The 23,865-nt window shown below is 43.2% G+C and overlaps 3 protein-coding genes across 5 annotated transcripts in view; 1 reads left to right on the forward strand and 2 right to left on the reverse strand.

Moving 5' to 3' along the window:
- On the reverse strand, positions 1-3,240 carry ccdc167 (coiled-coil domain containing 167). Its single transcript, XM_053881469.1, has 4 exons — positions 3,105-3,240; positions 2,917-3,011; positions 2,621-2,673; positions 1-1,216 (listed from the first exon to the last, which is right to left on the reverse strand). The coding sequence occupies exons 1-4, from the start codon at positions 3,153-3,155 to the stop codon at positions 1,104-1,106; spliced, it is 312 nt and encodes a 103-aa protein (XP_053737444.1). The 5' UTR covers positions 3,156-3,240; the 3' UTR covers positions 1-1,103.
- A 100-nt stretch (positions 3,241-3,340) lies between these two features.
- Positions 3,341-9,202, forward strand: kif25 (kinesin family member 25). The gene is made up of 15 exons (XM_053881470.1): positions 3,341-3,463; positions 3,563-3,628; positions 4,181-4,297; positions 4,364-4,499; positions 5,121-5,224; positions 5,292-5,368; positions 5,442-5,475; positions 5,598-5,665; positions 5,733-5,807; positions 5,872-6,000; positions 6,362-6,538; positions 6,984-7,138; positions 7,199-7,441; positions 7,506-7,661; positions 8,644-9,202. Exons 1-15 carry the CDS (start codon positions 3,395-3,397, stop codon positions 8,793-8,795), a joined length of 1,758 nt encoding a protein of 585 aa, XP_053737445.1. The 5' UTR covers positions 3,341-3,394; the 3' UTR covers positions 8,796-9,202.
- Positions 9,203-9,501: 299 nt separating this feature from the next.
- The window catches only part of wasf1 (WASP family member 1), a 46,331-nt gene continuing 31,967 nt past the window's right edge, over positions 9,502-23,865 (reverse strand). For 2 of the 3 annotated variants that reach the window (XM_053880735.1, XM_053880736.1), the window contains exons 6-10: positions 15,965-16,021; positions 15,113-15,276; positions 13,183-13,362; positions 11,393-11,937; positions 9,502-11,313 (exon numbers count right to left, since the gene is read on the reverse strand). In XM_053880735.1, coding sequence (XP_053736710.1) covers positions 11,156-11,313; positions 11,393-11,937; positions 13,183-13,362; positions 15,113-15,276; positions 15,965-16,021 — 1,104 coding nt within the window. In that variant the 3' untranslated portion in view covers positions 9,502-11,155. The remainder of the gene's footprint in view (positions 11,314-11,392; positions 11,938-13,182; positions 13,363-15,112; positions 15,277-15,964; positions 16,022-23,865) is intronic. The other variant, XM_053880737.1, reaches the window with a different exon arrangement.

Genomic DNA, 23,865 nt, shown 5'->3' on the forward strand with positions numbered 1-23,865 from the left:
AAGCAAAACGTATGTTATTTACAGTGACATACGGCACGACAGCGTTCACCCTCTAAGAGATGAAATTAATCCCACAATAGTCAAACGATGACACATCTCGTTATGACACAGAAAATCTGAGTCATCAAATGAACTCGGCAGAAATTGGAAAAAATAAAAAAAACAGTAATGCGGTGCAGATAATGATCCAATGAATTCAGAGAGCCAAAATAATTTTCCAAAAGGGACACTGAGAAACCATTAAGGTGGATTGAGGAGCTAAAACGCGCTGCCATGTGACTCTGGCGGCTCAGAGGAGGGTGCTTCACTGGAGCCCACCTTGTGATGCGAAATGCCAAGAAAAAGATCATCGGAGAAGTTTCAGCAGCTTCTGTTCCTCTTCTGTCGCCATCCCACTCGTCACTCAAGGCGAAGGGATAAAAATAGCTTTTTTTTGTTCTGATATATTCAATGATTTGTTCACTCATCACTGGAGAAAATGCCAGATGCTGAGAGTTCTCCAACACCTGGAGGCACATAGTGTAATCCATCACCAGGTAACAACACATCTGAGAAGGCTGTTACCGGAGCGAGGGGTCTCCTGGCCACTGCCAACACTTGGCCGCGGTGAGCCCAAGTTACCTCACTGAAGCTCTGTCGAGGTTAAACCCTGTGTTTCCACACCCACATATAAGCAGATCCTGATTCACATCCTCTTTTGGTTAATTCCAAGACAATATTAACCAATAGATGGTGCTGTTGAGTCACGTGTGAATCACTTCCACTTCAAGCATAAAATGTACCAAACTGCACGGCACATTTTCTTTTACTGAAGCAGAATATTTGGCAACGTTTTACATATATCAAATAAAAACAAACACTTGGCATTAAGAAAAAGTACATTCGTCTGCCTCCTGTTCCCATTTAAACCACATTCACTTCAGGCTCACCAAAGTAAGGATGCAAAACAGAGGTTGTAAAAGCAGCGCTGCATTGCAACATTTCGGCACTGGATAACACAAATGACAAACGTGCCACCAAGGGACCGAACTGAGGTACTTCTTCTGGCGGGTGAGCACTTCTCTCGTGTGCAGCAGTCCAGTAAGAGTAAGAAGATGAGATCATTAGTCTTCATTGTAGAAAAAGGCGTAGTAGAAAAGTGCACTGACAGCCAGCAGGGCGACTGAGAGCAGCATGTTCCTCCGGTTCTCTCCTCGTAAAATCTGGAGCTCCTTATCTGGAGGAAGAAATGACACATGCTTGTAACTACAAAGTCTCATGCTGGGAAATATGATATTGTAAGGTCATGAAATCACAGTTTTTGATTTGTAGACACTTCTGTCACTATAGAGGGCTTGCATGGCGCATCATCACCGCGTCATCCAACCTGGAAGCCACCATGTTGGAGATACATTTGTAAACACCCCCATAGGCTGTGAATGGAGTGTGATGGAAAAACGCAAAATAAAACTGAAAGGCTCGTCGAAACGAGTTGGGAGTGACAGGACATAGGTAGATGGACTTAATGCGTACACGACACTTGGAAGAGTTGAGCTGTATTGGTGGTGCAGACCCGTGTGAGTTGGCTCCTTCGTCGTGGGTGAACGACGACCCGGACACTCTGCCGTCGGTGATGTTTACTGATATCGTCAATTACCTGTTTTTCACCTATTCCATCCACCGCCGAAGACCTGTAATGTCGCCGGAGTTTGGAGCCGTGTAACCAGATCGTGTGCAGATGGGTCGGGAAACTGTTATACGAAGTCATTGACGACATTTGCACCTCATATGAGAATGTGACGTAGTTAAATATTTGTGTGCTATTTTAGTTTGTGCTCAAGTATTTTTTTTGTGTGTGTGTGAGATAGCTTTTTAAGGGAACGTCCTGAAAACTGTGTGTTGGCATCAATAAATATGCTCTGATAAAAGTTCTCTGTATTCTCTTCCACAGCAATATAATGCAAATGAATATTCATTTTGGCATTTTTTTTTTTTACAAAATACAGTGGTACCTCGGTTCCAACCACAATCCGTTCTAGACGGCCGCTCGAGAAGCGAATTGTTTGAAATCTGAATGGATTTTTCCCATGACAATAAATGGAAAAAGAAATAATGCGTTCCAAGCCTTAAAACAGTCTTTTGTAGGAGTGAATGTAGAGTGTCTGCTGCAGGTGCGCTGTTCCTCTATGTGTGCGGCCGCTGCATGTGGGAGGGGTTGCCGAGTGAGTGACGTCTCTCCAGAAGTGAAGAGGTGCCCGGTGCGTGTCCAGCTCTGAATGTGCGCTTCTGTGCAGTTTGGCTGTGACAAAGTCATAAACCAAGTCACGCTCTGTCCCAGACTCGCCTCATCCCTGTCCCAGCTCCAGCCCACAACAGGACATCAAACCCTGGAGTGGAGGTGTGGAGAGCGAGCACCTCCCCAGTGACACTCGACCACGGTCCAGTAACAGGACACATCTGCGTTATACACAATAACAAAGCTCGTCGTGGGCCGTTTTTTCCGGCTTATTTTGGGGCCGTTTGAGTTCTGGATATCTCCAACATGGCGGCTTCCGGGTTTGATGATGCGCCGTGAAAACCCAATCCATTTCATCAACAATACATTTGGCTCATACTTCAAAAATGAAAACGGCATACTCACCTAACTTCTGCACCCTTTCATTCATAATGGCCAGTTCATCTTCTAGATCTTGTCTGTTGAGTTGATAACGGGAGGCAACAGGTTAGTTGACAGTTCAGTCTCAAGTTCCTTTAACTCATTAAACGCAACTCATACATTTGTTATTGAGGCCAAATGTCCCACAAACAACTCAAATGCTCCATAAGAACCTCAAGATTCCGGAGCGGTTTGAGGAACACAGCAGGAATATAAGCAAAAGTGACGGGTTGTATCATCACAGCATCTATGAAACATCCCCCAGTGCACCTTCTCCTCACCTGTCCTTCTCAGACAGCTGCTCCTTCCTGGTCCTCAGAGCCGCTCTCTCGATGTTGTCCTGACAACGCGCGCGCCTCTCCTCCAGCCGGTCAATCTCACATGGAATAACAGTCATGGCACTTAGCGATGCGCAGACATGACAGAAACCTCGCGCAACGCACACATTAAACACTGACTTAATACCAACCTCAGTCGCGACGCTTATATTCTCACGTCGCTTGTCTTTGTTTTTCGTCATTTTCTTCTTAGAAGCGAGAAAAAAAACGCCGGATCTTGAGCGGAGTGGTGAGTTTGCGGAAGCGTTGCTCTTGTGTCTTCTTCGTTTCTCCCTTCGAGCACTCTGCTGCCCCCTGTTGCCGCGTCCTCCACTGGATTACAGGTGATCTGGGCGGAGAAGTTGGTTTTCTAATCGGATTAGGTGGTTCCTCGGGGCAGGTTGTCTTTGTAGAGTCGGGGAGTCTTTCTTTTCCAGCCGAAATGCCTCTATTCGTAAACAAGGATCAGATATTTGCCCATCAGGTGCACCTGCTGGAGCACAAACTCAGGGTGAGTGTTTCTCATCCGCTGCGTTTGTGCAGCAATTGCGCACTTAAAAAAAATAATCAAATAAATAGTTCAAAATTTAAACAGATTTTTGTTTTTCAGAGTAAGGAGGAGAAAATTCTTGAATTGGAGACAGAAAATGCAATTCTGCACTTGAGACTTGCAGAGGTATGAACTGTTTATATCTTGTTTTAGATGTACTACTTATGAATTATCATTATAAATTTGTTTCATAAATAGAAGAAGAAATATTTTGTCTCAAATATTAAGGGTGTACTTTCTCATTTTTTAAACATCTTATTATTGGTATTTTCAAAAATAAGTACAAAAAACATTCAGACGAAAACCACACCCGAAAAACAAAAACAAAAAACGCAAAACACTCACTTTGTTCTTTCACAATTAACACACTTATTCATGTAGTCCACTGTAGGTACTGTCCTTGTTCTGACTCCTGGTGTAGGTCTGACAAGTGATTTATTTTAAGATAGTGCAAATAAGGGCCCCATATTTTGTCAAAAATATTTTTTATATGCCCGTGAAAGTCAATTAAAAAGCCCTTGAGTTGTTTATTATCACTTTCCGTCTAAGATTTTATCTGCATTTATATAAAGTGGAAGATGATTTACAAGTAATCTAATACTACTGAGTATATTATTTAAGTACATAGAACTAATGTATGAAGCAGAAAGTGAGACTCACTGTCAGTGTCCACCGCAGAGTTTGGGGAAACAGCGTCAGGACAGTGAGGAGGTGAAGACCATTGGTCACCTTCATTACCACCGAAAGGACAAAACATCTCAAGTGGTCGTAACCAAGCTACTTTCTCAAGTTCAGGTGAGTGGAGAAGTTTGCTTGCTCTCACAAAGAGCCTCTGAAAAACCTGGTGGTGTTGTGTTGCAGGAGGTGAAGCAGTGCCTGAGTGAGATATTTGCTGTATATGTGAGCTTTGCCACAGAGTTGGAGGAGCAGAGTCGAAAGCTGCTGGAGAAGGTGGAACAAGCGTCGCGGAACAGTCGTCATGGAGACGAAATTCAAAGTGAGTCCTCTAGATGATCCATCTTTATGTGTCTTGTAGCAGTGATACTAGCAGCAGTTTTTCAGCTGCCTTGCTGATCTGTAACACAAACCTGGATCGCATTAAGAAGTGCTTCTCTCTGTATTTGACCTACTCTGGTTAGAGCCTGGGAAAAAACTGCGTCCACGTAGTGACATAAGTCACGGCTGCTTTACGTCATGGCCTTCCATGTGTCGGATGCTCGCTGCGCATTGGCCTTCCCTGTTGCGTGTCTCACGTGTGTCTGAGAGGGTTGGCCATAATCTTCTCACCATGCTCCTCCCTCCATCCCGCCTTTTCTCTGGTCCAAAGTTAGTGCCCCTCAAGTGTTCGGCGGTCAGCTGATCACTGAACAGAAGGCAGTGAATGCTCATGTAACCTGTTGGCATCAAGCTGTGTGTGTTTACAAAGCCTTTTTTCAGTTTGAATTATTATGGGGTTTTGTAAACATAAAGAGTGGTTGGTGCACAGTATAACATATGACTGGTCAGAAGTATTTTATTATTAAAAAATAATAAAGTCTTCCTTTACTGAAGTTAAGTAGTATTTCACTGTAAATATTGCCGTGATGTTCTGCTCTGAATCTTTTTACTGTTGCCCCAGGCCTGCAGGAGCGTGTTGCAGCTCTGGAGTCCTCCCTAGAGGAGGAGCGTGAGCGGTGCAGGGCGGAGAGGGAGCGGAGAAAAGAGCTTCACAACACTGTCGTGGTGAGAGAAGTACACTCTCAAACACTTCCATGTATCAGACTTCATTCGCCGCCATTGTTTCTCTTAGGAGTTAAGAGGGAACATCAGGGTTCACTGCCGGGTCCGTCCAGTTTTACCCTTTGACCACGTCCAGGCTGGAGCTGGGTGGGTCACTGAGCCAAACTTCAATGGGAAATCAGAGGCAAAAGTACTAATATGTGATATGTTTTTATCTTAGAGCATCAGAGGAGGTGATCCATGCAGTCAGTGATGTGAGTGTCATGCTATTTCCATGATATGGTGTTTATTTTGAGTGAAATTACAATTTGAAAAGGGAAGTAAACAGATACAAATAAAATATACTTTTGACTTTTTCATCTGTGTTTCATTTAAGGACACTTTGCTTGTCAACCCACTGAAGGCTGGTCCACTGGGACAAACCAAGTTGTTTGAGTTTGAGAGGTGAAACCCAGCATCTGTCGCTCTTGTCTCCTTGTCTTTAATAATTCACCACTGGAAATATTTCAAGGGTTCATGGGCCAGACGACTCTCAGGAGCTGGTGTTTGAGGAAGTGCGGCCTCTCCTCACGTCTCTCTTAGATGGGTGAGCATGGAGTGTCCTCAGGTAGAGACAGCAGAATCGCTAAAGTCATGTGTCCTATGTTTAGATATAACGTGTGCATCATGGCGTACGGGCAGACGGGCAGCGGAAAGACTCACACCATGTTGGGATCTCAGCAGGAGCTGCAAAAGAAGCAGCAGGGAATCATCCCTCAGGTTGCTGAAGAACTCTTCAGGTCCTTATTTTGGAGTTCAAGTATAAAACTATGAGCTCCTCATGAGTCACCAAGTCTTCAATTTATTATCGCTTCCATTCTATTTGCTTAACCTGTAATAAACAAGTATTTGATGGAATTGTTGACAACCATTACATTTGAATACATTTGTTCGTTGTCAGAATACTGTTTTGAATGGTCACATTTTAGCTTTTCTTGCTTAACAAAACAACATTTTAGGGAATCCTGATCCCACTTTTAATTCTACAAAATGAATTTCACATTCATCAACACAGAGAAGGAAAAGCAGAGCTGCATATTACATTTAACTTTAATGGCCTAATGTTTCTATTTGAACTAAGTTGGAGTTTTTGTGACTCAGGTTGATATCGGAGAAGCCGTCCGAGAACCACACGGTGGAGGTTTCTGTTGTGGAAGTGTACAACAACGAAGTGTTTGACCTGCTGGCGAAAGGCGAGCAGGGAACTGTGTCGAGTCACCACCGAGACGTCATCACGACCTCAGCTGGCCACAGTGAGGTCACGTCACTCACCAACCAGTGAGTATTACACTGTAGGTTCAAGTCAATCCACGTTCCATATTGAAATTTGTATACACAGGTACTAGCTTAGCTCATGCTAAAGCTTATGAGCAATATTTCCGAACTTATGAAAATACAAAAAAGAATTTGTACCACTATGGTCCTTCAATTCAACTTTGAAATGACATTTTGTATTTTTTACTTTATTAATTGTGTGTGTGTGTGTGTGTGTGTGTGTGTGTGTGTGTGTGTGTGTATATATATATATATATATATATATATAAATCTTTCAAAATTCATTATTTTCCCTGCTATATAATATATTTGTAAAAAAAAGTTAATAAAACAGAGTAGAAGTAGTTTATCCTCCAATTTCAGTGAATTGGTTATCAATTATTAATATCATTATAATATATATTCATTGCTTCAGTTGCTTTAGGGTGTGTTTCTTTTCCCTCCTCAGGTCTGTCTCAAACGCCAGCGAAGTGATGCAGATCATCCACAGTGTTCTGAAGCTGCGGGCTCACTGTCCCACTCTCATCCACACCGACTCATCCCGCTCCCACCTCATCGTCACCCTCACCATCTCCTCTAAGAGCCCCAATGCTCTTGCTCTAGGTGAGTTAGCGGTCATAGGTCAATCTTTCTCTGAATGCCTAAGATGTCATCGTTCTTCAGCACGGAGGCTCCAGAGAGCCAAGAAGGACATGCAGCGTTCCCGCCAGAAGGAGTGGTGGAGTCCGCGCTGTGGCCGTGCCAACCCTGCTGACCACTCAGATGAGCACCTCTTGGCCAGCTCGGCCTCCTCCCCAAGTCCTTCTCCATCACACTCCCCCTGTCCCTCCCCGAGACCCAGCGTTCTGCAGGCGCCCTTCAAGACCCAGCTACAGCTGGTGGATCTGGCTGGAAGCGAATGCGTCGGTGAGTTTCTACCGAATACTGAATGCAGGAGGCAGAACGTCACGTTTGTCAACACGTGTTTCAGGGATGTCTGGAGCGTCAGGTGCGGCTCTGTGGGAGGTCTCCTGCATCAATCGAAGCCTTTCAGCTCTGTCTGATGTCCTGGCTGCTCTGGCGGAGCAGAGACCTCATGTGCCCTACAGGAACAGCAGACTCACTCACTTGCTGCAGAACGCTATTGGTGAGGACCACATGCATAAATACACTCTCTCAAATTGCACTAAATATATCTTTTTTGAGATGAGTCATTTTAATTTGATCTGTTCTTGTGTCACTTCCATATTTTGTTTTTGAAGTAATACATTTGACTTTATTCTTATTTTCCAACTAACTCTCTGACATTTTACAAGATACATTTTTTTTAAATAATATTTGTTAAAAATATAGTATTATATTATTTAATATGAATGTCAGACAACAGGGAACCTTTGTAAGTGCAGCAGTTCCTGGTCCACTGATCACACTGATGCACAAGACACGCGGCAACTAGGATGATAACAACAACAACAAACATGGAGGAATCCCTGAACCAAAGCAAACAAAAGCATCTGTTTGCTTTTGTTCAGGGGTGTTTTTCACTACACAATGACCAGGGTTTCCACTACTCTGAATGTACTTGAAATTGTTATAACATTGAAATTCGTATACACATATTTTCAAGACATTAAAAGAGCTTAAGTTTAAATAAGGTTATTTAAAAACTTGAATATAGCCACCATCCTGATTTATTGTGCTATTGTCAAACTGATGCAAAAATAAAATAAACAATATTTTGTTGTTTAAATGTATGTATGGGTCCATCATTTGATTCAGTAATATACCAAATTCATTCACATTGAAAACTGTGGCTTCTTGTGGCAAATATTCTTATACGATTAAACTGCGATTCATTGAGATTATTTCATCACAAATTCTAATTAATGAGATATTTTTAATCGAATCCCACCCCTACTTTTAGATGAAATGTGTTTATTATTTTTAAACTCATATTTTCCAGACTTTTGAGAGGAGTATTTGACTTGCAAAAATTTAAAAGTCTTAATATTGATATAATATGTTTGTTTCTGTTTTTTATTTTATTTTATTTTAACGGTAGTTGGACGTAAATCAAACTACGGTATGAAAAAAAATCTCTCTCTACCTTTCTTGATCTTGTCCACTAGGTGGAGACGCAAAGCTGCTGGTGATGCTGTGCGTCTCTCCGACCCAGCGTTTCCTGACCGAGTCCCTGCAGTCCCTGAGCTTCGGTGCCCGCGCCCGTCAGGTGCAGCGGGATCAGCCTCGCAAGAAAAGCCACACCCTCAGAGCTAAGTGAGGAAGCACCAACATTGTAGTTGCTTTGTTTGTGAGCATCCAGAGCAGCCTTAAACTTCCTCTGCAGTCATCACACTTCATTCATTTGTTTGTCTTCATCAGTTTAACAGGAGTTGGGGCCAATAATGTTCAGATTTATTACTGCAATTTGAATCATATTGATTGGAATTTCACATGAAGTTCTCCTCTTTGCTGAAGAAACAAGATTTATGTGTTGTTCAATACATTGTATCATAGTGATGTTTCAGTTTTTGCTTTCATTCATTGATCACTGTCATATTTAACAGTTGGTCTGCAGTTATGTTTCAATATTATTGCACACTAACATATGGTCTTTTTTTGTGTTGAGGTAGCATCTTTGTTCATATTTCTTGTGTCGCTCCAAGGCCTTGTCAGAGCTGTAGAACTCAGAACAATAAACATGTCGACCAGCAGTGTTTGTTTTTGTGCTCTTGATGGAGTCGACCGAGTGAAGGGACAAAAGCCACAGGAGCTGCAGGTGGGTGGTCGTGATGATAATAATGAAGTCAGTATAGAGAGAGATTTTTTTCTCTTACTGACAGTCACTGAAAGTAAAGGATCATAAACAGAAGTCTCGGGTGAAATGTAACATTAGATTTTTATTAATTCTCCAGGCAAACTGTAACATTTAACAGTTACATAACTTACATGTTATACAGTATTGATCTTTTTTTTTTCTTTCCAAACCTGGGTGTCTGTCCCGCCCAGTCCCCCGCACCCTCCCCCCAAACATATAAACAGCAAATCCATACAAGCGCAGGCAAGTAAGTAGTAACAGCACGATACATTCATCAACTCAACGACACGTTTGTACGAACAATAAGGCAAGTAGAAGAACGGACGAACAAACAGAACAGATGCCAGACGTTGACTTTCACCCAGACCCACCCCAAAAAAAGGAACCTTTCCCTTTTTGACAGGACTTTAGAAAAGGCAGTTTCACACAGAGAATGGGTTCTGTCGATCAGGAGTTACTGCTGTAGAACCGGTGGAGGTAAGGCGTCTCGAAAGTTGCTACGCAGTGACGTCGGAGGGGAAAGCTGCCTAGTTGGGTAGTAAAGGGAACTTATTCTCTGAATCCTGAAAACTCAACGGCAAGTTCTGACACTTGAAGCAGCCCTGCATCTGTCGTCACTTGTTCTCAGGGAGACCTAAACAAGGTATGGCTCAGTGTTACCTTCCTGACGTCTTCAGATGATCATCTGATGGCAGAGGTTTTCCCTGGAGTGTAGGTTAGATATGGATGGATGTTCCCCACACAGGAGTGAAGCGGAGGCTCGTGCTTCTTCACCCACACAACAATCTTTGTGCGACGCAGCGACACAATCTTATGCTTGTTCTGACGGAGTAACGATGAGCACGCGGTCAGCAGCCACTCGTCTGCTAAAACTGCAAACATCCTCAGCAGGTAGAGTAAATAAAGACAGGAAAGCAAAACGACATTTATTCGACGGGGGAGCGAGACTGCAGTTGAGAACTGAAGATGCGACATGCTTTTCTGGATGGAATCGCATTCACCTGAGGAGATAAATCCTTTGTGACTGAGATGTTTTCTCTAAATTAACTGAATCAATTTTATTTTTGTTTTTAAATGAGCATACACAAACGCTTCTTTTCTAAACGGTAAAAAATAATCTTTTCTTGGCTATGAACTAATTCGGAATTCCATCCCACTCTCAGAATTAACCTAAGTTTTCTTTATTTTTTTAATGAAAAACATTTGCTAATGTTTTACTGAAGATAAAATTTGAATTTATTTAAATTTTAAATATTTAGTTCTGCTTTCCAAATAAAGAATTAATGAGCTCTATTGTACTAGAATAAAAAATAAAACAGGCAGAGGTGCCCCTCATTATCCAACCTCTATCCAAGTGGTGGGTTTGTATGACTTAAGTGTGGCTGCCTCCATGTTGATGGTCACCTTACCCCATGACTAACATGACTTCTTCAGTTAATTCAGAAGGTCTCAGCCTTATCTTCCCTCTGGTGAATGCGAGTTGTTCTGTACCCTCCTGTGCTCCTTTTCTTAGAGAACATTAACACACAGATATAAAATAAAAACATCTCTTCAAAAAAAGGTCTTCTGCACGTTGAATAACAGTAAACATATTGGAGCTCACGGCAGGAAGTCCTCCTCAAAAGTGTGTATGTAGTGCAGCAAAAGAAGAAAAATGCAAAAAAAAAAATCTTTTTGGGACACTAGTAGGACAGCGGAGGAGAAGAAGCCTCCACATGACAAACCACGACCAGACGGAGATAAAGGGTTGACAGAGGAAAATGGTGATGTTTCCCTTTCTTCCCTCGATGAGAAAGTTCTTGTTGAGGCCGGCACGACTGTCCTCACTCCATCCAGTCTCCTTCGTCAAACTCTGACTCGTCCTCTGAGTCTGAATACTCCACGGCGATGCGGCGAGACAGGATGGTGGCCACGTCGTTGCCCACTCGCTCGTGCTTAGCCTCCTGCTCGCGCTGCTCCTCCACTTTCCTCAGCTGGATGCCTGAAGTGGAGAAAAGAGGCAGCATAACATCAGTGTGTTTTCTCAGGTATGACAAGTTCAAAGGAAACAAAGAGCGGACCTTTCCTGATGGCTTCCAGCAGGACGCTGCGTGCGTCGCTGATGGGCGGCAGGTTGGCAGGATGATGCCTCTTGCTCGCCATTTCGTGGACGTGTGGCGGCGGGGAGGCCATGGCTCCGGCTGGCGGGAAGGCAGACGGTAGGCCCGACGGACATGGCGAGGAGGTGCGCGCTCCAGGAAGTGGCAGCGGGGGAGGTGGAGGAGGAGGAGGCAGTATCCCGCCGTCTGCCTGGGTACCAAGCGGAGGGTCTTTGTCCAGGAAGCGTGCCGGAGAGTTGTGCATCGGCGGGGCCACCGGCGGAGGAGCTGGGTGCAGGACCCCTGGGGCGATCTGAAGAGGAGCAGGGGGGGGGGGGATGGCTGGAGGCTGCTGCTGAACTGGGAGCGGAGGAACCGGGGGAGGAGGCGTCCCTCGCAGACCCGAGGAGGGTAGCGGTGGAGGCGGGGGAGGCAGGGGCGGCGGCGGAGGGGGCGGAGTGTTGGAGTTCATGCCGGCCGTCCGGGCCGGAGATTGAGGTCTGCTGTCGGAAAAACCCGAGCCGGAACTGCGAAGGGAGGAAAACAAGGTCAAGAGGGCCCGTAAGGACTCAGGGATCTTTTTCAGAGACATCAAAGGCGAGAATTCGGACAGTCATTCTCCCACTTGATGCACCCGACAGAGCTCACCCACTTCAGAGCCATTTGAAGAGGAGGCGCTGTAAGCGATTTGAGAGCAAATGCGATGCCAAAGTGAGCTAAATGTCACGTTCACAGAAATGAGCTGTTATTATAATTAACTCCCAGCAGAGGATCCACAAACAAAATGTCCAGCGAAAAGTGTGTCTCGCATGAAAGCCTCTGGAGCGGAACATTAAAAACAGACGGTAGCAACTTGGCAGCAGCATCGTCGCTGACAATGAATCCTGGCCACAAATCAACCTCATATTAAAGAGCTTCCTTTTCAGTTCATCCCAGCGCTGCAGTAACTGCCGCCAGACATCTGCAGCCATCGATTTGACAATGTTTTGGTTCCGTCACACACCAACATGTTTGCGTCAAGTTACATTTGTGCAGCAGGAAAAAGTGGATCAGAGCGAGCAATTAAAAGCGATGGCTTCAGGAAGCTGCCGCTCACAGCTTTTAATTGACTTTACGCATTATTTTCTCGCGTCTTCAACCACCGATCTGTTGACAGGTCTCTGAGGGTTTCTGCAGGAAGTGGCAGACTTCTCCTTTCTAAGCCTCTTCAGTCTGTGCTGAATCAGGGATCAGACGTGTTGAGCTGCCCAACTGGCCAAGCGTTCATTCCCACGGCTCAGTTGGACAACAACTCCTCTGGTTGTCGACATCTTCGCAACTTTATTTTCACATTATTACCTTGTTTCCTATTGTGTTTTCTAATCAGACAGTCCTTGATTTTACATCACAGGTTGTGTCTCTAAACAGCAGGCTGAATAAAAGCCAACAAAATTCTTCCTCAACTCTTATTTTAAAAAAGGGAATCAATGGCGTGCGTCTCGGCTGCATCTCCATCATTACCCCTCGCCCTGCCGTCCTGTCTGACACTGACATATGCAGCAGACAAACAACCAGCGATTTTCCCTGCGATTCTTCATCGATCCCGCCTCCTTTCTCCTCACACTTTGTCCCCTATCTCTTCATCTGTCCCCCTCTCTCTACTCCGACGGAGCAGAAAATCCTCATTTTCTCATGAGAATGTACTGGGCTGGAGCAATATAACAATCTGATATTAGATAGTCACATCTTATCATATCTGATACAAGACGTGAGCGACAACTTGGATCTCCCACCTGATCACAGACGGAGGCTTGATCTCCCCGAGTGGGTGCATGGGGGGCGGAGGTGGTGGGGGGTCGTTTGGCCTGGAATACATTCTGTCCCCGCTGCGGCTCAGCAACTCGTTCATCTGGCTGTAGGGCAGCGCCGCCAGCGAGAAGGGCCCATCCAAATGCTCCATGTATGGTGGGCCCCTGAGCAGAGAAACAGTTGCACATTATTATTATTATTATTCCCAACAAAGAAGATGCTGGAACCATCTACTTATACTTACTTGTGAAGTTTTACTGAACCTCTTGCTGTTAGACTAAACCTATCACAGCTTAATATTGTTGGTACTGAAGTCTCAAACTTTGACAGACCATGGATTTATTTCATTTGAAATTCATGACAACAAGTCTTTCTTTCTTTCAAGCAAAAACAAACTGTAGTTTAAACTCAGTTTTGTCATTTGTCTGTCGCTTCACGAGGGGCCATGTGATTCCCGAGCCCCACCCACATTGGGCTCTTATTCGCTAGAGCCCTCACGCTCTTGTTGCTTATTGGATGGCTTAGCTGCCAATCAACCTCAGGCTCGTATTTACGCTTCAGTCTTGGCTTCAGCTGCAGCAGCGGTCACCAAAGGAAAAGGTTTGTTGACAATACGTGACAGCATCATGTGTTAAGAGACAGCACGTGTCCTGAAGCAAATAAGGTTTCACTCAGTACTACACGTCTGAGTCTTATATTTAGCATGGTTAGCTTTCGTCACTGAACATGCCCAACAAGTTTGCTAACAAAGAAATGCTAACAATAACTTTAGGAAAGTCAAATGTCATGTTCAGAACTAGTGACTAGGGGGTCTTTGCGTTGCAATCTAGTTTGTTTATAACCAAGTTTGATGGTTCATAAATTTACACTTAATTGGAATTAATATTAAAGAATGTCCATATTTTTGTAGTAGTGCCATTAGCAGCCTTTTACAGAACTTGCAGGCATTATTGTATTATGTCAAATTATTATTGGAAATTGGAATTAAAGAGATGGGGAACTATGCCGGATTTAAAATATAATAATTCATGTGGAATATTTGTGGATATCATTTGGTTATGTTATGTTGAGGAAGACTTCCTTCACCAAAACAAGTGATTTTTCAGCTCTAAGTTTTTTATGTTATCATGCTATAATGTGATGTGATCATAATTAGTAAAACAAATCTTTTTTCTCAGGAGAAATGAAGATTTCCTTCACTGACCTGCACTCCAGTGAGTACAAACTATCTTTACTTTCGTAGTTCACTCGCCGAGCATGTTCTTCCGGCTTTCAACTAACTTCATGTCACGTATTCACGGCGCAGACAAAAGAGAAACATTCACATTCATTTGCATAAAATCTTTTCTGTCGCTCATCTCAGTGAATGGCAGCGCCGTTATTGAAAAGAATGGCATTACGAGTGCGCGGCGGAATATGAGGAACGGCAGCTACGAGAAGCACTAATTATCTTTGTTGTACCAGTCATTGCTGGATCTCGAAGGAGCCATGATTAAATCCAGCAGAAAATTCATTTTCTTTTCATGAACCATTTGATCGTTGGATAGTTTTAAACGGGCATTTTTATCATCTGCTGTATTAGCTGTGTTTTGTTGCTGATTTAACAAACAACAGAAAGAAACAGAGGTACAAGATGAAGTATCATACTAGCTGTTCTTCTACTGTGTTTGGGCAACTTTGGAATACATTAGCTGGAGATTGACCACTGCAGAGCTGGCGTTAACCACATGGAGAGCGGCTTTGGCAGGCAGAGACGCATCTAGATAGTACCGGGCAGATGGTCATAATGTTACACCTGCATGGTCAGACTTGCTCTGGAAAAACCCTGCTCCGAGTAGAAGCTTCATTGATTTTGGCTCCAAACACAACAGACAGGTAAACAGCTTGGAAGTTCACAAGGTCATCGCCACGCACCTGTTGTCGTGGTAACCAGCAGAGCCGTTGGCTTCTCTGTGTTTGTCGTCGTGCGGGTCCTGAGCCAACTCGGCGCCCAGTGCCAGTTTCTGCCACTCCTTCTTGCGGTCGTGTGGCGCCCGAGGGACCTTGTCCGGCTCCTGTGGTCGTTCTATTGCCTTCAGCTTTGGCAGCGTCGGCGGCAGACGGCGAGGAAGAGAGGAAGTGGGTTGAGGGAGAGCGGATGGAAGTGGGGGATTAACAACCAGAAATAATGAGAGATGAGCAGAGAAAGGGACAGGAGAGAAGGCAACAAGTTAGCTAGTGGCTTTGACCAGTGACTTTTGACTAGTGACTTTTATAATTATATCATAATAAGCAGTACTTCACTTTTATTTTAAAAAAAGCGATTAAATGTTCACAATTTATTAAAATGGAAATTGTCACGATGTTCCCGACTATCAAATCATCCCAGTCTATCGATTGGACACGCCCCCCCACTGATTCCACATAAAGCATTTAAAAAAATATAGGAAATAATAGACATCGAACAACCTTAAAAAAAGCCTCTAGTCCCAAGAAGAAAAGGTGAATTTTACAAAGATAAAATCACACTCAAATGCTAAGCATAAACCATTTTATCCATCGCAAGCACGAAGTCTGGACTGCTGAACAGTGATTTTATGACTAAAATGTTTCCAGAATGACGCTCTGAAGGAAGAAGTGTAAGAACAGGTCATGCTGATATTTTATATCCCCGATGAGCTCTAGTCATAAACAGACACAGCCAAAACAAACAGGACGGGAAGGAACAGAGGGAGGCATGAAATACGCATCACTTTTCAAAAATAATGTTATTATATTTTCACATACCTGCCCTGGAAGGTCTAAGTACCTATAGACCTGATCATACATGCGGGGGTCCTGCAACTACAAAAAACAAAAACCACAAGAGAAGCACCGGGGGTCAGGGGAGGCGGGTCAAAAAAATCAACATGGCACAGGATTGAGCACAACACGGCTGCACACAGTCAACGCAGAGTGGGCGGTGGCAGACAAAAGACAGAGGGGGAAAGGAAAGTGCTGTTAAACAGAAAATGACAAGCTCGGGGACCTCACAGTTCAAGTGCGGAACAATATCACACACACTCACAAACAACCCACACACACACACACACATGAAACAGCAAAGCAGTGGCTCAAATAAAAGTGGAAACAGTGAGATGTGACTGGAATAGAGCTAAAAGAGACACAAAGGAGGAACATGTAGGAGAAGTTGTGCAAAATAAATACAAAACTCGACTTCAAAAAAGATCTTTAATGGAATCCTGTTGCATTAGCTTGTGAATAATGTTTTTCAATTCTTATTAGTGTTAATAAAGCTATTTTGTAATTGCAGTAAGTTGAAAAATGATTTATTAATTTGCATTTCAAATGCATCTATGATAATAACATTCTAACAAAACCACAGGGATGTTGATTGAACATAAAATTGAGCACAGTTCTTCTCAAATCAATGCAACAAGTTTCACAAAACACTAAATAACACATGTACAAACAACTTGAAAACTGAAATTGACACAAAAACATGCATCGCTTATCATAACAGGACAACAATGTGTACATGTGTGCAGTCAAATAATACTTTCCCTTCTCACTATTTTTGGACGTACATCCACACTGATGTCTCAGTTAGTTAACTGGTTAATGATACTCACCATGGAAAAAAAGTATTTGGTCAACAAATCTCAGAAATAAAAAGCCCTTGATAACTATTATTAGTACATTAGTAATTTTTAATAAGAAAGCTATAGATCAGCAGCATGGCAGGTTCTATGTGAGCGTGGTTTCTGTGGAACATAAGTGATAAATATTTCACAGACCCCAGGTACTTCATGTCTGCCCACAGGCTCCACGAGGAATCATAAATTCCTAATACCACCGCACATATCTCGAAAAAGTGTTTCAGTTAAAACCATATATTAGCTGACACCGACGTCCTCCATATTTATACCAGACTAATGACAGTCACGTGTGCCACGTCAGTCATGTGCCAGCAGTTTTGTAAATTTACATAGACGAGCTGATATTGTAGTTTAAAATGATCTTATTGGAGTCGGTGACGTGTGCGAATGGAAAATCTGGGAGGGAGGGAGAACAGATACGCTGAATGTGTGGCAGCAGAAAACCTCGAAAGGAAATGATGTTCAAGATAGTGTACGATACTTAGGCTCAATCTTGTCAAGGTTAGGAGGTCAAAATATGCAAGACAGTTTATAGTCAGGTTTCTGTTTTTTTCTTTCTAAACTCACTGCTTCTTCCTAAAAGCACATTGTACTTCATGGTTATTGGCTAGCTGTGAATGAGCAGTGGTTCTTGAAGGTTCTTACCGAGGGTGTCCACACAACTCATACTAAAGCTCTTTGTTACTAGCTCTCAAAAGACAAAGTAATTCCAGTAAATGTTTATTTTTACTCACAAATTTTTTTTAAAAAGGGATTTAAAGGTGCAGTAGGCAAGATTTTTTTTTTGTGGCGTCCTTGAGCAATATTTTGATAATAATTTCCCATAAAATAGATTTTCAAATAATCTGAGAAATATATATATTATATGTGAGGGAGCGTGGTTACATTAGAACATGCAGGGCACCACCCATGGAGATGAGAGCTGTAGCCAGTGAACTGTTTTTACGCCGACTCTTAAGTTCTCTACGATACTGTGGCGCTCGTCGTACAATTGCACGGGCATTAAAGCGCATGGATTTTCACAGTCTCCAGTTAGCACTGTTAATTTTGTCGATGGCGCTGTTGAGAGTGAGCCGGGATATGGATCTGATGCTAATGGACCTGATTTATCACGCTTCATTAACTTCTGATGATGCAGCAGCCGAGGGCACCCGACCACACTGAACCCAGACGACCCGCAGCCACTCTGGACCGTCCCGGTTCAAAACCTGAAGCCAGGAAATAGACATGAATCACTCCGAAAGCCAATTGCCGTGTTCGCCGTGCCAGAGATGGGCCACCTGATCATTAGCAAAGACTTTAATTTAGCACCAAGAGCGAGGAGGGTAAACAAAAGGACTGTGTTTAGGTTGGAGGGACAGAGAGTCTCTCTGTTGGTCGCAGCTCGTATAAATGAAGCTCATTTCAAAGCACTGTGTTCTTCCACTGGGCGGCATCAGTCATCTAAATGGACCCGTGCTGGCACAGAGTGGCGCTGTGTAAGCAATGTGTGTATGTTCCTGGAGATTTATGTCATATGCAGAAAGCAATCTCATGTGTGGGCCGGTGCCAGAGTTTGCATACATCCTTGATGTAGCTTTGCGTGTCGAGCCTTGGTTGTGACGAAGTCAGCAGAACTGCAGTTACCGAGTAAATCGCCCCCACCGGGGTGTCCACTGCGCCTCAGGGCCACCCGGCTGCAGACGGTCACGCACACCTCCATCACTAGCAGGCATTCATCATTTTGACAGGAGCTGTCAATTCATCAGTTTTGAACTGAAAGCTGCTCAATAGTGAATCATATTTGAATAAAGTGTATGAACTGTATTTGCACTTTGATCGTCTACAATAGTAATTCTTCAGCATACGGCCGAGGCTATTGGTTGGACGCCCCCTTTTTCTTTTATATCTCTGGGCCCTGAGGGTCATGAGACGCTGAGTTTTTTGCTACATATGGCGGCAGTAGTTTATCAATCAATCAATCAATTGGAAGCTGCAGACTTGTGATAGTTAACAACAATGGAGGAGTTCTTCAAAAGAAAAATGATAGAAAAGTGATGCTTCCCCCAACAGTAAAAACTGTTCATGAAAGCACCTGTTGAAGCGGTTCTTAAAATTATTAAGTCAATGGCGATGCTTTTATTTAGACTTTACTTGTATCTTTTTCTTATTCTTGTCTTTTGAAAATAAAATATATTCTACTTACATATATACATCCCTTTATTTATTTTACTTTGAATTTTACTCATAACATATTCATGTTTTTTTCACTTTTTTCTCCACAGTTTGTATCAAGTGTATTTTTATTTTATTTTATGAACATGACTTGCACCTGGTTTTGCTGCTGGTCAGTCTTTTCAATGACAAATAAATATACTTGTGCCGATCACATGGTTTTATGTCATTGGCCAAGGTTTTGGTTTGCTTACGTGTAAGTAGATTAAATATAGTTATTGATCAGTCAGTTCTTGAATGGGCCCTGGGCCCATTTGTTCTGGAAAGGGTTCGCTCCGAGATCAAAAAGTTTAAGAACCCCTGATCTACAACATATGAAGTGTGTTATCTGCAAGGCTACGCCTAAATATTTACGCTGTGCTCATGTCTGCCGCTGATCGCTCGCATGCTCTGCTGTCATATAAATGGTGATTAAGGTTTGAGGGTCAGTCAGCAATTGGCCTTAATTAAAGGGAGGTCTTGTGTCAACCTGGGCTCATTTATTATGATCTACCGCTGACAGCTTCTTAGCATTTTTCTCTGGCACATTAGTTCAGTACAGTAGTTGTATTTATTGTAAATTAGGAGCCATGTTTGGGAGCGCCAAATATTCCTCCGATTAGAAAGCGATGAGTTAGTTTTGTGAACGATTATTGAAAGTTTGGAACTTATCTGTGGTTTCCTCCTGTCATCGGCGTCAGACATCCCATCAATAGCAGCGCGCTTCCATGACGCGAGTGGCGCAAGACTACGGCGGTAAACAAATATGGCGACTGTGATGGCCAAAATACGGTTGCGGAAGATTTGAGAATCTGTGAATTTGGATCATACTCGGCGAAATTACCGGGCGGAAACACAATTTCATATAAACCAGTGAGATGACACTACGAGTTGGGCATTATACAGGCACTAATAATACATTTAGGGCGTCCTGCTGAGGAAACAGGGCGTCTGGAGTGCTGGAGGTTGTCCATTTTTTCATGTTTTGCAGTGTAAAGCCACCCTCTAGCTAAAAGCCTGGGTCTCATCTTCAACTGAGGAGGAGGGGAGCATCAACTATATCCCCCCATAACGCTTCCAAGTATTCCAGATGTGTGCTCTGAAAAAGTAGTTCAGTAGTTCATTTCTTCAGACTGTTCAAGCATAGTCTGCTGAGCATGAAACGCTCAGGCGAGGTGGGAGCAACTGCGTGTGACCTTACTTATTGGTCCGTGGTTTATGTCCAGTGAGATCAAAATGTGTTGCGGTTGTTATGAAGTGATGATTTTTTTGTGTGTGTACGAGGACTTTTGCGTCCTATACTGACGCCAATGGCAGCCTTCACCATTGCATGTTGATGCATAGGCATTTCAATGGAGTAAAGACGGTTCCCGTAGCGTTCCAGGTGGGGGGGGCGTTGATCGTGCTTTCGTTTGGAAGCTCTCTTCACTGAATACACTGGACGTCACTTGCTACATATAACCCAGTATGTTGCTGTCCACCGACAGGAAGTCACTGTGACTGAAATGCACTGGGGCTTTAAATAACCTCTTGCAGCTACATGTCGAATGAAAGGAGCGCCATCGCATGGCTTACCTATCCATCATTAAAAAATATACTTGGCCATTTTTTGTCATCGCCTCATTTAAAAAACCCTTTTGAGACCCTGCCACACTTATGTATACAATAATGCAAACATGAGTGAACGTTCAGATGCTCTCATGCATGCAGTGTCGTTACTCACACAAACAAAAATACACCCCAGCATCAATTTGTACTTCGCACCAAATACTCAAACAGAACCTCAATCAACACCATGGTGAGTCAGACAGCAGAGTGTGAAAACTGTTAATGAACTGTAAAACATTCCCAAGTAGTTCACTGCAACTTCAATGCAATCCCATTGTTAGTAATATCCTCCACATGGCTGTGTCCCGACCTCAGATGAAGTCTGTTAGTCGACTAAAGTGAAATATAATGCTACTTTTCTCAGAGTTTATTAGCGTAATGAGCATTTATTAGCAGTAACAGCATCATTTCCTCTATAAAGTCTGCGTTATGTTGGCTGTTCTGTCACATAAGCAATGTTTTATTTTCTTAAATAAGTTCTGAATACCCCCGAACGAAATAACATTACTGAAAGTCGCACTAGTGGCCTGCAGCAGTTTTCCAGTGCTTTATCATTCTGCTGCCAATGCTTATATCCACTTTAGTGCAAATGCAATTGCAGAAAAAAATCTATATAATTAAAAGCGAGCTTTAATAACTGCTTCTGCACCATGAAAGTTGATCAAGGAAACAGATTTCTGTTGTAAATAAAAGCAGCCAAACACATTGACTGTAATGAATTGGCTATAACTGCAATAGTAATGGGGAAAATAACCAACATCCGCGCTACCGTCTCTGCAGCCAGCATTTTTCTCAGAAAGTGCCCAGACATATGAATCATGGGAAATCATTAAACACTAAATTTAGAAGTCCAGTCTGGCTACGCTTTGTTAGCTCTGATGCGTCCAGCGGCTATGACTCCCTGCCTCTAAATAATAGTGGGATGCAGTCAGGGCAGGTAGATTCCTGGCAGGGTTGTTAGTAGCAGGGTGTTGAGGAGGGAGGGGGGAACTCAGTGGTCCAGACAGGAGAGGAGAGGAAGGGCTGCAGGCTCCTGCATGAGGAGCAGATGCGCTGGCTGAGGGATGGATCTTACCTCTGGGGGGGTGAGGAAGGGAGGAGGGGTTTCAGAGAGCACTCTTATGAGGCCCTCAGGACACACAAGATAAGGTACTTCCAGCTGTGTGGAGTTAGACAGAGTTAGACCGAGTGGAACAGAGAGTCGAAAACAATAGCTGACTGACTCGCTCAGCCTAAGTACTATTCAACGCACAGTTGTAAAGTGCCTCAGATACCTTCCTCCACAAATGTGAATAAGGTCACCTGGCTGAGTCAGACAACATCGGTGTTGTTCTCAACACAACACTTCTTTAGCGCTTACTCCATCTAAATCGTATTTATTGGCAGCCTGGATGTCAATAACTCACAATTTCCATTTGCACAAAAAGTGCTGACAGGGCAGAATTTGCTGTGTCCAATGAATTGCTGACTAAAGCGGTTTAACAAGTACATTGTTTGGAGATGTGTAACCGCTTCAGTTTGTGGTGGTTGTTGTATCCCAGAGCCTGACATCATTGCTGTGACACATTTCCTCATATTCTTAATGCCCTCTGCTTCTCATCTCTCAAGCTCTCTCATCGTCTTCCCTGATTCATTCTGTCTTTATCTCATCTTCAACTTTCTGAAACCTTCATTCTCATTTCCCTGTTCTATTAACTCACTGCGCTCACTCTTCACTTCATCTGGTGACCACAACACCATTTTAGATCATAATCGTCGCTGCCAAAACCCACTTAAAATGCCATTTGTAAAGGGAAACTGTGATCTCAGAGCACAGATGGATTTGATATCAGCGACGGAGAGAAACCTTTTTCCTTATCTAATGAACTTCCCAGTCTTCTTCTGCTGCTCCGCGCTCCAGTCGCGGCGCAGACTGAAATGCTAATCCACAGAAGCCAAGGCGAACACAGAAGCTAATACGATTAGAGGACCGCAGGACTCTGCTTCCTCGGCTGCTTTTCATTCATCAACGTCTGCTTATCCTCCTCTACACGAGTATTTGATTATATAAATGAGGTTAATTCTAAATTTAATGATGCTACAGTTTTTTTTTTCTTAAAAGTCCTTTAGCTAAAGGGAAAAAAACTACATTGTTATATTACAGGTAATAATTTAAATCTTTGCTAAGCTAGCTGACTGTGAAATTTATAGTTTTACAGATGCTTTATGATTGAGACTGTGCACGATAAAGTGTATTCCGCTGCAAGTCCATGGTGGTGACGCTCTTATAACCCGCTGCCAAGTCATTCATTCTGCTCCCTCAACACTTGGAGCTAATAATGTTGGAAACTCTCTATGGTCATTTAAGCTCGAACTAGTTATACAGCTTGTTCGAGTTACTTCCTAAGAAAATATGGTGGTGGTTTTATCCTATTAATATCAGTAAACTAAAGGTGCGGTATTAATAAAAGCAATGAATGCTACAGTATTAGCAAGAATACAATTGAAATAATCTCTTTTAATATTACTTTAAACTCTGCAATATTTAGGTGTAGTAAATATTAGTAATTTATCTTAAGAGGCGTAGCTAGACACCACCTTGAATCAAATTAGCAGTAGCAGTGTTAGCTAAGATGCTAATATAGATTAAGTACTAGCACATGCTAGATGTACTGACTCAGTTTTCTTGCTCCCAAAGGGAAGGCACATGATCATGCTAGATCTCACTGGAATATTACAACTCATTTATCCAGTGTCCTTTTTATACACGGTGCTTTTCTGATATTAACCTGCTCAATCACAACACGCGGTGTCCATGATGGAAGCCTGCTGAGGGATTTTATGATGTCATAAACATGCATGTACCTGCCAGTATGTCGTGCCACATTAGCATGGAAATAGCTTATTACCTTCTGTTGCCGGGTAATCACTTAAAAAAGGCCAGAAATGACTCTTGCTGGAGTGAAAATAAGTGAAAGGCGGAGACGCTGTCAGTCACTGTAGCAAATGTGTCAACGGCCAATCTCATCAGGCGCCGGCGTGACTGGCAGGTGTCGGGGCTTGTCAAGATCTCGACGCGGTGGCGGCGGCACGCAACGCCACCCTCGCTTTGGCTCTAAATGGAGTCGTGTACGTCGCGGCTAGTGTGTGGTTGGACGCGGATTTCACTTGTTTCTAACCAGATCATGCTGGTGTAAATAGGTCACACCATATCCACAGATCTTGTTGTTCTTTTGTGTCTGTTGTTCA

The sequence above is a fragment of the Synchiropus splendidus genome, chromosome 12, assembly GCF_027744825.2.
Source record: "Synchiropus splendidus isolate RoL2022-P1 chromosome 12, RoL_Sspl_1.0, whole genome shotgun sequence".
Lineage (NCBI taxonomy): Eukaryota > Metazoa > Chordata > Actinopteri > Syngnathiformes > Callionymidae > Synchiropus > Synchiropus splendidus.